Raw genomic sequence first — 16208 nt, 5'->3', positions numbered from 1 at the left:
TTGAAGAGTGGGATGCCGCTGCTGGATTGCCTCGAGGGCCGGGCTGGAAAGACGTGAACAGCATCATGACGATGGCAGCACGGCACAACCTTGCCTCGGAAAACTTGCCGCCATGACGCAGCCCGATTCGTAGATGGTGGCCTCCAATGAGTGTCCCCGCTGTACGGCCGCGCCGATAATGTGATAGAGACACCCGGCTGCAACCGATGAAGTGCCCGTTGGAGCAATGATCGTTGGTTCACTGAGATTAGATGAAGGAGGTGGCTGGAACACAACGGCCATCCCGGAAGGGTCGATGAAGAAGACTGGATGAACGATAAGGCAGCGGGAATGCGGCACAGTCCATCTCCAACGGGCTCTAAATCAAACAAGCTCTCGGCAATCAGAGTAAACAACTGCGCGTGGCGCCTTGGCGAAGTCGAGGAGGCTTACCGCAGCTGCGGCTCACTCACGATATGTGGGTGCTGGGCGTCCTTGTCCGCATCCCAGCCCCTGTCTGCCGGCATTGCAGACTGCAAAGTCGCGTAAAATTAGAAATCTGGTAATCTTGGGTTCCATGTGCAGATCACTCCGATTTCTCCGAGCGGATTGTGAGAAGAGATTTTGCCGTTCTTTTCTGCCCAGTTGACACCATCACAGCACTTTTTCTACGGATGCACACAGAAGAGCATCACAGCAGACTCTCTCTCATACTCGGGCAGAATGGCGTCCGCTGTTTGCTCATGAGCTCAATCTCAGTGAGAGCCATTGAGCATGCTTGATGCCATTTTTGAGAAAATTCATATTCAAAAGATTGAGTTATGGACCGCGGAAGACCCAATCAACCAAAAAAATTCACTTGAGGCCAGTGATTGAGCTGCACAGTTGAAGAAGAGAATTCTCGGTGTGGCTTGGGCTCACCGGCTGGTCTCTCGGTCACGGTCGGTGAGAGACCGAGTACCTCTCCGGTTCCAAGGTGTGGGGCCAATGGCAGTGGCCGTCAAGGTGCCTTAGGCGCCACCAATTGCATCATTCCGACCGAGGAGCTCGAATAAGCCGAGCCGCTGCTTGCGACTTTTTCGCGTTTTGGTGCACAATCGCCGTCCAACACCCCCCGAGACACCCGGATTCTCGTAAATCTCCCTTCTGTTCTGTCAAACGGTCTTTTGCCTCCTTTTCTGGCCCAGATCATCCGCAGGTTGTGGTAAGTTGCGGCAATTTCCTACCCCTCCGACGATCGCAGGCCTCCTTCGGTTCTCCTTATCGATTAGCTCGGTTCGACTCCCGTCCCCCGCTGCGACTGACGCTTTTCCCGCAGAGTCAAGGAGGAAGATGATCGTGTTGCGGCGCCGGGCACGATCACGATGATAATCCGAGCCGTTCACAAGGCTCCATTGGCCTCCCCTCGAGGCCTCTGTCACGCGAACCTCTGCCGCCCACCATGGCTCCCTCAGAGCCCGCGAGCCCCTGTTCGCATCTTCCAAACCAGCGCCCCTGCGAGACGCGAACAATCCAAGGCCCCCGCGACGACGAAGCCCAGCGATGATAGCCCCAAAGCGACCGCTGCGAAGGCCACGCAGGCCAAGAAACCCCCCGCCGACCCCCTTGCGACACCCGAGAAGAATGCCCAGGAGCAGCGTAAGGCCGACTGGGCCATCATGAAGGAGATGTCGAGATACCTCTGGCCCAAGGACAGCTTGAGCACCAAGGTCAGGGTCGGACTCGCCGTCTCCTTGCTGATTGGCGCCAAGGTCCTCAACGTGCAAGTCCCCTTCTACTTCAAGAGCATCGTCGACGCAATGAACATCGACTTTGGTGCGACTGGCGGAACGGCAGTCACCATAGCAGGAAGCATGATTTTGGCATACGGCGCAACAAGAATTGGAGCTACAGTATTTCAGGAGCTGCGAAACGCCGTCTTTGCCTCTGTGGCTCAGAAGGCAATCCGCAAGGTGGCCTGCAACGTGTTTGACCATTTGCTGCGGCTGGACCTCAGCTTCCATCTGTCCAAGCAGACGGGCGGCTTGACGCGCGCAATCGATCGAGGAACCAAGGGTATCAGCTTCTTGTTGACGAGCATGGTCTTCCACATTATCCCTACGGCTTTGGAAATCTCAATGGTCTGCGGTATCTTGACATGGCAGTACGGCGCCAAGTTCGCCGCGATTACGGTGCTCACCATGGTTGGCTATACGGCTTTCACGATCTGGACGACGGCTTGGAGAACGAAGTTCCGAAGACAGGCGAACGCAGCCGATAACAAGGCGTCTACGGTTGCTGTGGACTCTCTTATCAACTACGAGGCTGTGAAGTACTTCAACAACGAAAAGTTCGAGGTTGCGAGATACGACCAGGCTCTGCAGGAATACGAGAAGAGCTCGATCAAGGTCGCTACCTCCCTGGCCCTCCTCAACAGTGGCCAGAACATCATCTTCTCTTCCGCTCTGACGGCCATGATGTACCTGGCGGCGAACGGTGTTGCGCAGGGTAACCTTACGGTCGGTGATCTCGTCATGGTTAACCAGCTTGTCTTCCAGCTGTCGGTGCCTCTCAACTTTCTTGGATCCGTCTACCGTGAATTGCGCCAGTCACTGCTTGATATGGAGACTCTGTTCAACCTGCAAAAGGTGAACGTCTCCATTAAGGACGTGGCCGATGCTAAGCCCCTAGCCCTTTCCAAGGGCGGAGAGATCAAGTTCGAGAACGTCACTTTCGGCTACCACCCCGATCGCCCTATCCTCCGCAACCTGTCGCTTACTATTCCCGCTGGCAAGAAGGTGGCAGTCGTTGGCCCTAGTGGTTGCGGCAAGTCCACCCTTCTTCGCCTGTTGTTCCGATCCTACGATGTTCAGTCCGGTCGCATCTTCATCGACGACCAGGAAATCCGCCAAGTCCAGGTTGACTCCCTTCGCAGGTCTATCGGCGTTGTCCCTCAAGACACTCCACTCTTCAACGACACCATTGAGCACAACATCCGATACGGTGACATGTCTGCTCCTCAAGAGCGCGTCATTGCTGCTGCCCAGCGTGCGCGCATCCACGAGATCATCGAGCGCTTCCCTGATGGATACCAGACCAAGGTTGGAGAGCGCGGCATGATGATTTCTGGCGGTGAGAAGCAGCGTTTGGCCGTTAGCAGACTGCTTCTGAAGGATCCCCCCTTGCTCTTCTTCGACGAGGCGACCAGTGCTTTGGATACCCATACGGAGCAGGCGCTCATGCTCAACATCAACAGTATTCTCCGCGAGAAGTCGCGGACGAGTGTATTTGTCGCGCACAGATTGCGCACAATTTTTGACGCGGACTTGATTATCGTCTTGAGGGAGGGTAGTGTGGCTGAGATGGGCACTCACAGGGAGTTGATTGATCGGGGCGGACTGTACGCCGAGCTTTGGAGTGGTAAGTTGGTCCCAAGTCCATCTCGTGGCGCTCATGCTGACACCCGAGGAAGCCCAGGAGACTTTGTTCAACGCAGACGGAGAGCGCGAGGTCGCAGAGGAGGACGCGCAGAAGCCACCCGCTGGTCGCTGATCTTTGAGTTTTTGGTTGAATACCACTTACCGAAAAATCGTATTCCATGTTCACAGTTATCGCATCTTGTGAGATCTTTCATGTGAACTATCTCCGACTTTCTCAAGCATATTGAGCTTGATGATTGGGCGTACCATTTCCTCTGCTCAGGCAGGGAAGCCCGCGTTCAATGGCATAGTAACTGAACCGAATCTCCCACACCAGTCTTTCCAGGTAGAATTCCTTGGCAGCTGGCGTGAGAGGCTAATGGCTACTAGTCTTAGGCCCTGATCTGCTACATTCTCGTGTTTTTTAACCCCTCGAGGGCTCTACTTTAGAGGTGTAGATATAGCGTATATACTACTACTAAGTTAATATTAGCTAAAAGTATTAAAGTAACTATAAATAATAAATATTTTACTAACCCCTTATACTTAAGCGAATATAGAATTACTAATATATAGCTCTAGTTATTTAAATTTACTAATTTTAATATTAAATACTTAGATCTTATATTTTTTAAGCGTACTCTTATATATTAGAGTAATCTATAAGATAAACTATAATTTTAAGTATTTTAATAATAATAAAAGTTTCTTTAGTATATAGGAGATAGTACTTAATAAGATTTAAGTAGCTAAGTTTTCCCTTTTTAATTTAGAGGATAAGAAACCTCTTATTAATAAGCTTTTATCTCTATTAATACTTAGTTAATTTAGCTTTAATTAGTTAACTTAATAAAGTTAGATAGATAAAAAGATATATTAGATATTAGTTTTCTATAATAAGTTTTTATACCTCACTCTTAAGTATTAATAAAGTAGTATTATTATAAAAATAGTAATACTAGAGAAGCTAATAAATATTATTTTACTTATTTTAGTAGTAGAATTCCTAAAAAACCTCTTTTTTATTAAAGCTCTTATTAGTAAGTATAAAGCTATTTATATTTTATTTAAGAAAGTTAAAATATTAATAAAACTTTTTAGTATTAAGTATAATAATAAATTAAGTAAAATCTTAATAACTTAAAAATATTAATATAACTAGTATACTATATATCTAAGTTACTAATAAGTAAAGTAATATAATCTACTTAATATAGAGATATTTTTAAAGTTAATCTAGCTATTAGAGTTAATAACTAATAAGAATATTATAGAAATAAGAGATATACTTCTTTACTAACTTACTATATATAAAGAAGTAAATAAGCTTATAAGCTAATTAGTAGGAGTATTAATAACTAAAGTAGTAATATACTTACTTCTTTTATAAGCTATTATAATATTAAGTATAATACTACTTATTACTATATAAGTACTTATTATAATATTAAATAATTATAGCTATAAGTAGATAAGTTAATAATAGGATCTAAATAAAATTAAAGTAGTAGATAGTAATATTAATATCTAGTTAATTTTAGAAAATATTATAGCTATACTATTAGTGAGGAAGAGGAAGGATAGTTATATATTAGTAATAAATTATATAAATAAGTATATAAAGTAGATTTTTACTAATAGGTGCTACTAGTGCTTTATTAGCTTTAATAATATTTAGAAAGTAATTAATATATATTAAACCTTACTTAAAGTTAACCTTAAGTTAAAAAGAGTTATTAATATTTTAAACTTCTTTTTAATAATAATAATAAAAGTAATAGTATTTAATAGCTTATAAGAGAAGGATAATAAACTACTATTTTTATAGAGTAATAATATTAGTTAGGTTAATCTTAGTAATAAGGTTTTTATACTTATAAAGTGAAGAAGAGGGTTATAAAGGTTAACGTTAAAATAAAGTTAAGAGGAGTAGTAAAGTTAAAGTTAATATTAATATTAAGAGGGTTAAAAAGCGCTAAATAAGCTAAATATTTACTTATTAAAAGTAGCTATTATTAAGTATTATAAAATACTAAATTAATTAACTATATAGTAATCTACTTTAATTTTTATTATTATAACTTATCTTTCTACTTTTTAAGATATTATTAATATACTTCTTATAGCTATATAATAAGATTAAAGTAAACTTTATACTTAGGTCTTTTATTTACTTATAATCTTACTTAATTTTTAGCTTTTTTAAGAGCTTCTACTTACTATATATTAATAATATATAAGCTATTAGATTTCACTAAAAAGTTTTATACTACTATTATAATATATATAATATTAACTTAAGTTATAAAGTTATACTTAGCTGCATTTTTACCCTTTATAATCTTAAATTTTTATTTTACTAAGCTAAAAACTTTCTTAATAATACTTTTTAGCTTTATATAAGTAAAGTTATATAACTCCTTTTTTAACTATAGCTTTATATTTAACTTAAGGTAGTTATAAAAGTAGTATCTCTACTTAATAAATAGTATAATAATATTAGTATTACTTTTACTAAAACTAATATTAATAAGATAAAATTAATTTACTTCTACTCTAAATAATCTTATAAAGGTATAACTAAGTAGGGTTTTTGTTAGTCTCATAGGACTAGCTAGCTAGTAAGGGTTACTATGGGCAGTAAATATCATATTATATTGACTGCGTTAGTAGTGATATGTATATAGTTAACTGCATTAGAAGCAGCAGCTGCAATCGCAGCGTTAATTATAGAGGGTAGTGTCTTATATAATCGCTAATTATATAAGGTGCGCCTAGCTTAATTAACGCTGCGATAGGCTAGCGTTGCTAATATTAGTAACTTTCTCTTTTTGCTAGTGTTAATATAGTTAATAGTAATTATAGTATAGTTCAAAAAGAAGTTATTAAACAATATATAACGTGAAAAGTAGTAATTACTAATAATTATAGTAATTACTTATAACCCCTACTATAGTAGTTGCTCTATAACTATCGCTCAATTCTACCCTAAGCTAGCGCTAGCAATTAACACTACTCAGGCCTATATAACCTATCCCTCTATCTATATTATTACTAAGTTTATATTAAGGAAGTATATAAAGTATTAGTTAGGCTTCACTTTAGTAAAGGTGTTAATGAGGTTATTATCACTATTAATCTATTATATTTTATATAGCTTATAGCGTTTATATAACTACTATAAAGCTATAATATTAATTATTAAATACTTCTCCTTTATAAAGCCTAGCTTAATAAAGCACTTATATAGCAAATATAAATTAATATAGATAATAATAAGTATTAGAAGTAAGCTAAGCTATTTAGCAATTATTCAGAGGGTTATAGAGATAGTATAAGCTATATTAACGCTAATAACTATATTATAGACCTTAGAAGCTAGTATACTTTAAATAACTTACTTACTCTTTATTAAACTAAAGTAGATAATATTACTATTAATTATGAATTTATTCTTATTAGAAGGGGTCTTATTAGTAAGAATAATAGTAAAGCTGAGCTGTAACGTAAGGTTAGCGTTATTAGTAAATAAGCTATTAATAAAGATAAGGAGTTTAGTAGTTAATAAGTTAATAGGCATAAACGTTAATCCTTATATTAGTAAATCTATTTACTACTATAGTTATATATTGAGGGCCTTAATATTATTAAGCGAGGGGTCTTAGTGCTAAGTAGCAGTTAATAGATTATAGTATACCTTAGGTTAGTAGATTGATATGATATATATACTGCGCGCGCGTTATTTAACGTATTGCTTCTTAATAGTATTAGGAGCAGTATTAGTGTTAATAAGGGTAAGCTTCTTACCTTAGCCTTTCTAGTAGAGAATAATTATACTTAACTTATTAATACTAATAATATTACTGTTAAACGTTAGTAGTTAGTTAATAGTAAGTTATTACTTAACTTTTACTATAAATAAAGCTTTAATTAGAGCCTTATCCTTATAAGCTAAGAATTTAGCATTAGTAAGGCCTAAAGTGTTATTAGTTTATATACTGATAACTATAAAGTTAGGGTTAACTATTAAAGGGACTAAAAGGTAGGGGTTATAGCTTAAAGTAACTATCTAGAGAACTTTTCTATAGTGATGGCTATATATAACCTACTAATAAGTACTAGCTTTAGTGATACTATAGAGCAGCTTAATAACTCTTATAATAATGCTTTCTAAGTATTAGTTATAAATCTAAATAAGTAAGTATGTTAGGATTATTCTATTAAGCTTTATTACTAATTAGACGTACGCCTGCATTATATCGTAAAGCTAGAAGATCTTACTAAAAAGTAGTAACTATAATATAATAGTGAGGATAAGGTATTAGCTTATATACTATATTATTAGTAACTATATTAAGATTACTTCCTTACTATTATCAGTATATCCCTAAATAATAAGGCAGGACTTCTTATAAGGCTTATTAGTGTTCTTACTTTTAATCTTATTAACTATTTACAATTAGAAGATGTAGATATTTATATACTTAATAGGGTTATATATAATTATCTTAAAGATACTTTAATTAATAAGTCTCTTAACTTCAGCCTTATTAGATTGCTTAAAAGGGCAGCTAAGCATATTAATCTTACTTACCTTATAGAGCTATATAGTTAAATTAAGGTTAGTATATTCCTTATTAGTTAAAAAGACTTTATTAGTAGTAAAGAATGCAGCAGTAGTATTAATATCATTAACCTCTAGTGTAAAGTTAATATTAGAGGTAGGGTTAATATTAACTATCTTCACTATAGGCATCTATCTTTGTGAACTTCAGCGCAGCTCACTTAAGGGTAGCCTTAAGCGTTCTTCTCCCTTATAAGGCTAGCTATATTAGCGTAGCAGCAGTAGCGCTAGTACTAATAATCTTTCTTAGTCTTCTTTCGCTAGTATTACTAGTACCTTAGAGGTGTTTAATAGAGAGTTAGCGTTAATAATATCTTTATCTAAGTTATTATAAAAGGGCTTAATATAGGTTAATTGAAACGTTCTCAGTCTATAAAGTAGGTTAAGTATATAGTTCTCTTTATTAATAGAGAGAAGCTTATATAGGCTAGCCTAGCCTTTATTCTCACGCTATATAAGAATATCTAACTATAATAAGAGAGTAAGTATTAATAATATATTTAGGCTATTATAGAGGGTAAGGGTATTAGAGACTTATCGCTTAGTATGTATATAGTGGAGTTTATTAGTAGCTTTTTGTATAGCTTTTTGATATTTTATAATACTTAGAGATAGCGTTAAATCCTTAGTTACTTAAGGGTAAGCACTAAAGATAAATAGGGTTAAGATCAGACTGTTAAGCTTAGTAGTATTATTAATAGTCTTAATAGTTATCTGCAGGGCTTATTTATAAGAGATAGAAGGGTCTTTAGTATAGATAATATTATAGGTATAGCGTAGAGTAGTATAGTAATATTTAACTTTGCTAATATTATAGTGAGCCTTAATAGGGACTTCTTTAATAGTAATTACTAAAGTATAGGCAGTATACTTAAATTTACAGCTATAGAAGTTAGTACTAGCATCTATAGTAATAAAGTTAAGAAGGCCTTAATAGATATTAATCTAATATATATATAGAGCCTCCTAAGTATATTAAGCTAATAGATCTTTAAGGAAACAGGCTATATTAAAGCTAGTAGTACTATTAACAACATAAAGCACTAGCTTATTACTATTAAGATATATAATATCTATAAAGATCTTATAGTTAAACTTATAGTTATTATATAGGGTGAATCTAAACCTTTTAGGTTAACTAATATAGAGTTAATAGTACTAATAGACCTTAGTCAGATAGGTAAGGAGGCTTTTATTAACTTTATACCTAGCCTTAATAAGGATATATTAAAGTCTAATAACTAATAAGTAGCTAAAATAGTAGTAGAGTTATTAAAGTTTAACCTTATTAAGGTAGTAATAAGTAACTAACTATTCCTATTAGAGAAGCATCTAAGGATACCCCTATTTATAGATAACTAAAACTCTAAGGTTTCTCTGCTTTATAATATTATTAAGGTTATTAAATATAACTTCTATTTTATTTATATTATAAAAGCAGTATAGGAAGGGTATATTTATTAGTATAACGTAGAAGGTAATAGGACTAAGTAGTATAAGGACTTTAATAGATCTTAAGGAGTAAATAGGGTTACTAGGGCTAAATCTAATAGTAGCTACTCTCATAATATTAACTTTAAGGTTTAGTATTAATTATTAAAGTATAAGGACTTAAGGCTAGCCTGCTGTTAAATATTTAGAGGTATTAGTGTTAAGTAGGATACCTTAGAAGATTATTAATCTATACCTTCCCTTAAGAGAGAACTATAAGGTATATTCTTTAGGCTTAACTATAGCGTATAGATCCTGCTTAGTGATAGCATAGAAAGTAGTATTATTACTTAACGCGCTAATAACTTTAAAGCTATTAAAAGTAATACTAGCGAAGTAAGAGGTGAGAAATTATTAATTTTTATTATCTAAGCTATCTAACCTATACTAGCTATCTTTAGTATTAGAGTTATTAACGTTAAGAGTGCTAAAATAGTTTAATATATCCTCATTATAGCTATCAACAGAAAGGTTATTAATATCCTTAACACCCTTATACTATACCAGAAAGTAATTAAAAGCAGGGGTAGAAGTGTCCTTATTAATATATATTTACTTAAAGCAGTTAAAAGCCTTACAGCAATCTTTAGTAGGGTGCTTTATTAACTAGCAGCCTATCTCACTATAAATATAGCACTTCTTCTTAAATTCAAGAAGTGCAGGTTAAGGGCAACGTTAACTATAAAGTGCATATAGGCGACAGCTAAATTAAAAGCTACAGCTATAACTATTATATTAATAATTAGTCTAATACTAGTTATTAATAAGAGCTAGATTTATTATAAAGTGCTCGCAAGCCTAGCTTTATATTATAATACTAATAGATAATTAAAGCTAGTTAGTAACGCTCTTATAATCCTTAGTAAGGCTCATAAGAACGTAGTTACACTTAGACACACCTCAGCAAACACTAAGAACCTAATCATAAAGGGTATCATTAGAGTAGTAAATAGTAGAGAGGGTATATTAGATAGTAATAAGCTTATTAAATACTATCTTAAGGCACTCTATCTTAGTCTTACTAAAGTTCTCTAGGATTATATAGTTAAAAGTAATACTATACTACTTAGAGAGATACACTTAATAGGACTCTTTAGTCTTAAAGTAGGTTTTAACTTTAGTAACTAAGCTAGTAAGGTTAATAAGCATATTATTACTATAAAGCTTATTATAGTAGTAGTTAAATGCTTTACCCTTAAGCATAATAGAGAAGGCGCCTAAGGTCTAAAACTAGTTAATACCTACCTTAATATAGTAATCCTTAAAGATAAAAAGCTTAGAGTTAAGGATATTATATATATCACCCCTAAAGCGCATACTATTATAGTATAACTTTATAAGATCTATAAGTTAACGAGGGGATAGTTAGTTAAGCGTAGCCAGGTTAACTAAGTTATAGTTAGTGATGTTAATATTAAAGTCGCTTAGAGGGATAAAGGCGGTTAACTAGCAGGTTCCAGAAGGAATTAATCTATCTTAGGTGGGGCTGAAAGACAGCGCTATGCTAGTAGAGGTGTAAGTAGAGTTAACTAGGGGTACTAGGGGAGGTTTAGGCTTAATACCTTAAATATTGTTGAAGAAGTTAGTGTTTCTAATAGCTTTCTTAAAGGTAGCAATCTTAGAGGCCTTATTATCAATCTCCTCTATAGTCTACTTATAGAAGTCTTAGTGAAGAGTAGCATAGATATTAGAGGTGATAGAGGTGCTGTTTATAGTGATATAGACTCTATTAGTAATAAGGAAGTCTCTAAAGTCCTTTATAGTAGTAAGGTTATAGTAAGTAAAAGTAGACTCTAGTACCTCTTTAAAATTAGTATACGCCTAACCTCAGAGGGTGAAGCTAGTGAAGCTATTAAGTTAGTAACACTCTATATTAAACAGAAAGTATAAGGTAAGTTGCTATTAAATAGTAATATTTAACTCTAAGTTAATATTACTAAGTTTTCCCTAAACGCTATGATTAACTATACTATAGACCTAAGCAGGGATAGGGATAAGGTGGTTACTAACTAGAGGGCTAGGAGGAGGTAAAGGGGGTAGAAGGAGTAACAATCCTAAGTTAGAGGAGTTAGCTATTATTAAAGGGAGTTATTAACAGAGCAAGGTATTAAGTTAAGTAGTAGGTGAGGTTTACTACGCTATAGTTACAAAAAGCTTAACTAGGAACTGAGGTAGCTAGAGCTTATTCATCTAGTAGACGATTTATTACTCTATTACTTACTTAACTTAACGCAGCTTAATAGTAGTTAAAGATAGAAGCGTAGGGGCTAGGGAGGGCCTTTACTAAAGCAAAAGAAGAGTATTACAGAAGGTAGTTAAGGAAAGTAGGCAGGGTTTAGCAAGTAATGTTATTAACAAAGCAGTAAACTCTTAAGGATGCAAAAGTAGCGCAGTAGTGTTATAGAAGGAGTGTAGGTTAATAAAGTTAAAAGATAGTGAAAAATTCTCTTCTTAGCTAGCAGTTAGCGGTTAGCGTTTAGTGGTTAAGCAGCAGAAAAATTCTTATAGTAGGGTATACTGCATAGGTAGTTATTATTAAATAGGCTTAAAGCAGCTATTTGCTATTGATATTAACTTAGTGAAGAAGAAAGTAGTTAAGAGCTGTTAAAAGCAGAGTAATCTCTTATCTGTTTATATAGTGTGAAAACTTTACTTATAGGGGGGTAAGAGGCTGAGAGAGGTGGTTAGTAAGGTAGGAAGTTAACTTTACTGTTAATTATAAGTTAATAGGTTAATATTAATATTAAGGGTTAAGCGTATAATAGACGCTCTTTAAGTAGGAAGTAGGAGCAATTACTAAAAGCGTTCTAAGTAGGATAAACTATCTCTTAGGTTATATTATAACTACTTCTATTAAATATAGGATTAGAGGCTATAAGGGCTGTTATTACAATCCTACTATTATTAATACTATAGGGAGATATCACTTAATCCTATTAGTACTAGCGATATTAGCGTTAATATACTCTTCTTAGAGATTAGAGGAGGGTAAGTTTGAGGTAGCTTAAGCGATATAAGCTATCTTTTTTAAAGTTTACAACTACCTTATTAGTATAAGTTAATTAATTAAGCATTCCTAGGCAGAATAGATCTAAATGAATATTAATAAGACTACCTCTTCTAAAGCCTTATTAATCTGCAGTTAATTAATATATTATATAGTAGTAACTGTGAAGTTAACTACTAATTAGTATTAGTCTTATAGGACCAGCTAGCTAGTAAGGGTTACTATAAGTAGTAAATATTATATTATATTAACTGCGTTAGTGGTGATGTGTATATAGTTAACTGCGTTAGAGGTAGCAGCTACGATTACAGTGTTGATTGCAGAGGGTGGTGCCTTACGTAATCGCTAATTATGTAAGGCGCGCCTAGCTCGATTAACGCTGCGATAGGCTAGCGTTGCTAACAGTTTTATTATTTATACTACTTTTTATACTAATAAGTATATATAAGAAAGTATAGTTAAACTTTACTATAGTAAAAACGTTCTATAAAATATTACCTTTTTAATTAAAAAACTTCCTCTACTAACTAGCTAGTATATAGGTAGAGATTAATATCCTATTAATAGTATTAATATACTTATTAAAAATAGTGTTCTTAATATTAAGCTTAATATCTAGTAAGATATATAATTCTAATAATAGAGTTATTACCTCTTTATAGAAACTAATAAAAATATTAATTATAATATAGAAGCTTCTTAATATTACACTCTATAATACTTTAAATTAATAAGTAGTATTATATTAAGGCTTTCTAAACGCTAAGATATATAGTATAATTAATAACTTATATTTAACTAATTAGTATTAAGTATTATTAATATTATATTAATATAGCTAGTATACTAATAAGTTAAATATTTATTTTAATAGTTAAAAAGTATTTTTAAACTTAATATTAAACCTAATAAATAAAGCTTTAGCGATTTAAGTAACTTTAGTAGCCTTTTTAAAGTAAATTATAATCTACTTAAATATTACTAAGTTAACTTTATTATTATTATTATTATTAATAATATTATTAAAAGTAATAGTAATAAAAATAGCTATTTATATTTTATTAAAGCTATTATCTATTACTAATTTAAAAAACTTATAAATATCTATTTTAGGTTTACTATATTTTATAATAAATAAAAGATTAGCCTCTATTTAAAGTCTTTATATTAATAAACTTATTAAATATTTTATAATAAAGAATATCCCTCTTTAATATCCTTACTAATTTCTCTATTACTACTATAATTTTAAAATCTTATTCTATAAAGCTAATACTACTTTTTTTATTTTATAACTTTATAAATAGAAAGCTAAATAACTAAACTTCTCTAAGTAATAAGAGTATTAATTTTACTACTTAGTAGCTAATTTTTAGTATAGTATAATAGCTAGAGGGATCTAAATATCTATATATATTATTTTAGCTTCTTCTTAAGTTATATAGTAAAAAATAAGCCTAAAGTAGAATAGTGTAGTAAAAAACAGTATTTTTGCTTATTTTATGTAGCTGTAGCGAAGGCGCTAGAAACACGAGAATGTGGCAGATCAGGGCCTTAGCTACGGCACGCAATGCGAAGCGAGGTCAACACTAGCATGGTGATGGGAAGGCTTGTCTATATCGACCCCACCTTGCCGATTTCAACGGAAAGGACAAAATCTCCGCGCCGGGATGGGCCGCTCTCAAGTGGGACGGTCTCGGGTTTCCTGGCAGGGCGAACCGTTTGAGGTGCAGCATCATGAGGGGTGGTGAAGGATGCCCGGTGTTTGTGGAGATGCAGCCGGAATCGGTACAACATTCCTCAAAAGAGTTGCACATCACGCTCAGAGAAGTAGTGAACCCCAGCCATGATTTGGTACTGAGAAAACTCAACGCGGTCCGTCCGATCATCATATCATCATGCACTCGAGCCCCCTCAACTCCCGTTTTCTGCTGCCGAAGTGGACCCAAACGGACTAGACGGACTGCTGAGCCGGCCCTCAGCAGTCGTGTCCGCATACTCAAAATGACTCTTGCTGCATGAGCCGCGCAAGTCGTGGTGAATCATGTCGCTAGATGCTCGATTTCCCCGGCCGGCGGCCCCATTCCAGGGACCGGAGAAAACCCACTGGTCTCCGCTTCAAGTTTCGGCGGCATCCCGTCGAGTCCGAGTCGCCGACCCACTACACGGAGATCGTGAGCGGTCTGCTGGCCGGTCGACATCATGATGCGCCAGTAGTGCGATGTCTCCCAGACCAGTGGCGGATTTATAATGGCTTGTGATTCCCATCTGATGCTGCGTTTTTGGCTTGCGATTGACTTTGGATAATCACATCATTCTGCTGATCGTTTTCTTGGTGGTGTCGACTTGCCATCTGATCTCACATCAACCACACAGACGCACATAACACTCACACACATTGCACCACCAAGACACATTGAGACGAAAGATGGCGCCCATCGAGAACCCAGCGATCCCCGAGGGTTCCATTGTCGTCGTCACTGGCGCCAACGGCTACATCGCTTCCCACATCGCCGACCAGTTCATCCAGGCGGGCTACATCGTTCGTGGAACGGTCCGGAACCCGAAAAAGAGCGCCTGGCTTGTGCCCCATTTTGAGAAGGCCTATGGCAAGGGGAAGTTCGAGCTGCACATTGTGCCTGACATGCAAGCCGATGGAGCTTATGATGAAGCTGTCAAGGGTGAGCTGCAAAGAAGCCAGCCTCGTAACTAGAATGAGCAACGTTGCTGATCTTGACCAGGTGCTGCGGCCTTCGTGCACACCGCCACTGTCATTGACTTCAACGGCGATCCGGCTGAAGTCATCGGCGGCGCCGTCAAGTGCGGCATGGTCGCCATCGAGGCTGCCTACAACGAACCCAACATGAAGCGCTTCATCCTGACTTCGTCAGCCTCGACTCTCATGCCCCTCAAGAAGGAGAACTTTTTTGCTCTCAAGGGCCAGACTGTTGATGAGACCACCTATGGCCATGATGCTAAGGAGCTCGCGTGGGCCCCTCCTCCGTGGGGCATCGAGCATGGCGGCGCTATCTACGGCGCAAGCAAGATGGAGCAGGAGCAGAGCATCTGGAAGTACTACAAGGACAACGCCTCGAGACGTCCTGATATTGTAGTTAACTCAAGTGAGATGCCGCTCATGCCTCCGATGCCAATGAGAGTGTTGCTAACCGAGGGCCATATCTAGTTGTGCCCGACTTCAACTTTGGCAGGAGCATCGACCCTGTCAACGCTGGAGGAACATCTTCTTTTGGCTTGGTGACAGATTTGTTCGAGGGCAAGAGCTTGGGTGAGCTCTGGCATCTGCCGCGTAAGTGCACATGCTTCCTTCATACATTTGCTATTCAAAGATGGCTGACCTCCTAATCCCTTTCAAGATTACTTCGTGGATGTACAGGATGATGCCGCGCTCCACCTGGCCGCCGCGATTCTTCCGGATGTCAGGGCTGAGCGTATCTTCGCTTTCGCATTCCCAATGCACTGGGATCAGATCCTTGAGATCATGAGAAAGCAGAACCCTGACAGGAAGTTTGCGGACAACTTCTACGGGGAAGAGTACCCTGTTACAGTGAAGCCGATCGCTCGCGCCGAGTCGTTGTTGCGGAGGATCGGAAGACCGGGGTGGATCTCGTTGGAGGATAGCATTGCATCAAACACGGAGCACCTCAGGGGTACCAATGGTCACTCAAATGGGGCCACTAACGGTGTTTGA

The 16208-nt window shown here is 36.7% G+C and overlaps 2 protein-coding genes across 2 annotated transcripts; both read left to right on the top strand.

The window, feature by feature from the left end:
• Positions 1–1343: 1343 nt before the first annotated feature.
• On the top strand, positions 1344–3510 carry CGCS363_v007584 (Iron-sulfur clusters transporter ATM1; the record flags this gene model as incomplete). The annotated part of the gene is made up of 2 exons (XM_036639433.1): positions 1344–3378; positions 3431–3510. 2 exons carry the CDS (start codon positions 1344–1346, stop codon positions 3508–3510), a joined length of 2115 nt encoding a protein of 704 aa, XP_036496728.1.
• An 11417-nt stretch (positions 3511–14927) lies between these two features.
• On the top strand, positions 14928–16208 carry ALD2-4 (Aldehyde reductase 2; the record flags this gene model as incomplete). The annotated part of the gene is made up of 4 exons (XM_036639432.1): positions 14928–15180; positions 15241–15621; positions 15684–15806; positions 15874–16208. The coding sequence occupies 4 exons, from the start codon at positions 14928–14930 to the stop codon at positions 16206–16208; spliced, it is 1092 nt and encodes a 363-aa protein (XP_036495425.1).

This window comes from Colletotrichum siamense, assembly GCF_013390195.1.
Source record: "Colletotrichum siamense strain Cg363 chromosome Unknown KSG_Cg363_contig04, whole genome shotgun sequence".
Classification (NCBI taxonomy): domain Eukaryota; kingdom Fungi; phylum Ascomycota; class Sordariomycetes; order Glomerellales; family Glomerellaceae; genus Colletotrichum; species Colletotrichum siamense.
This window is presented reverse-complemented; position numbering and strand designations above follow the sequence as displayed.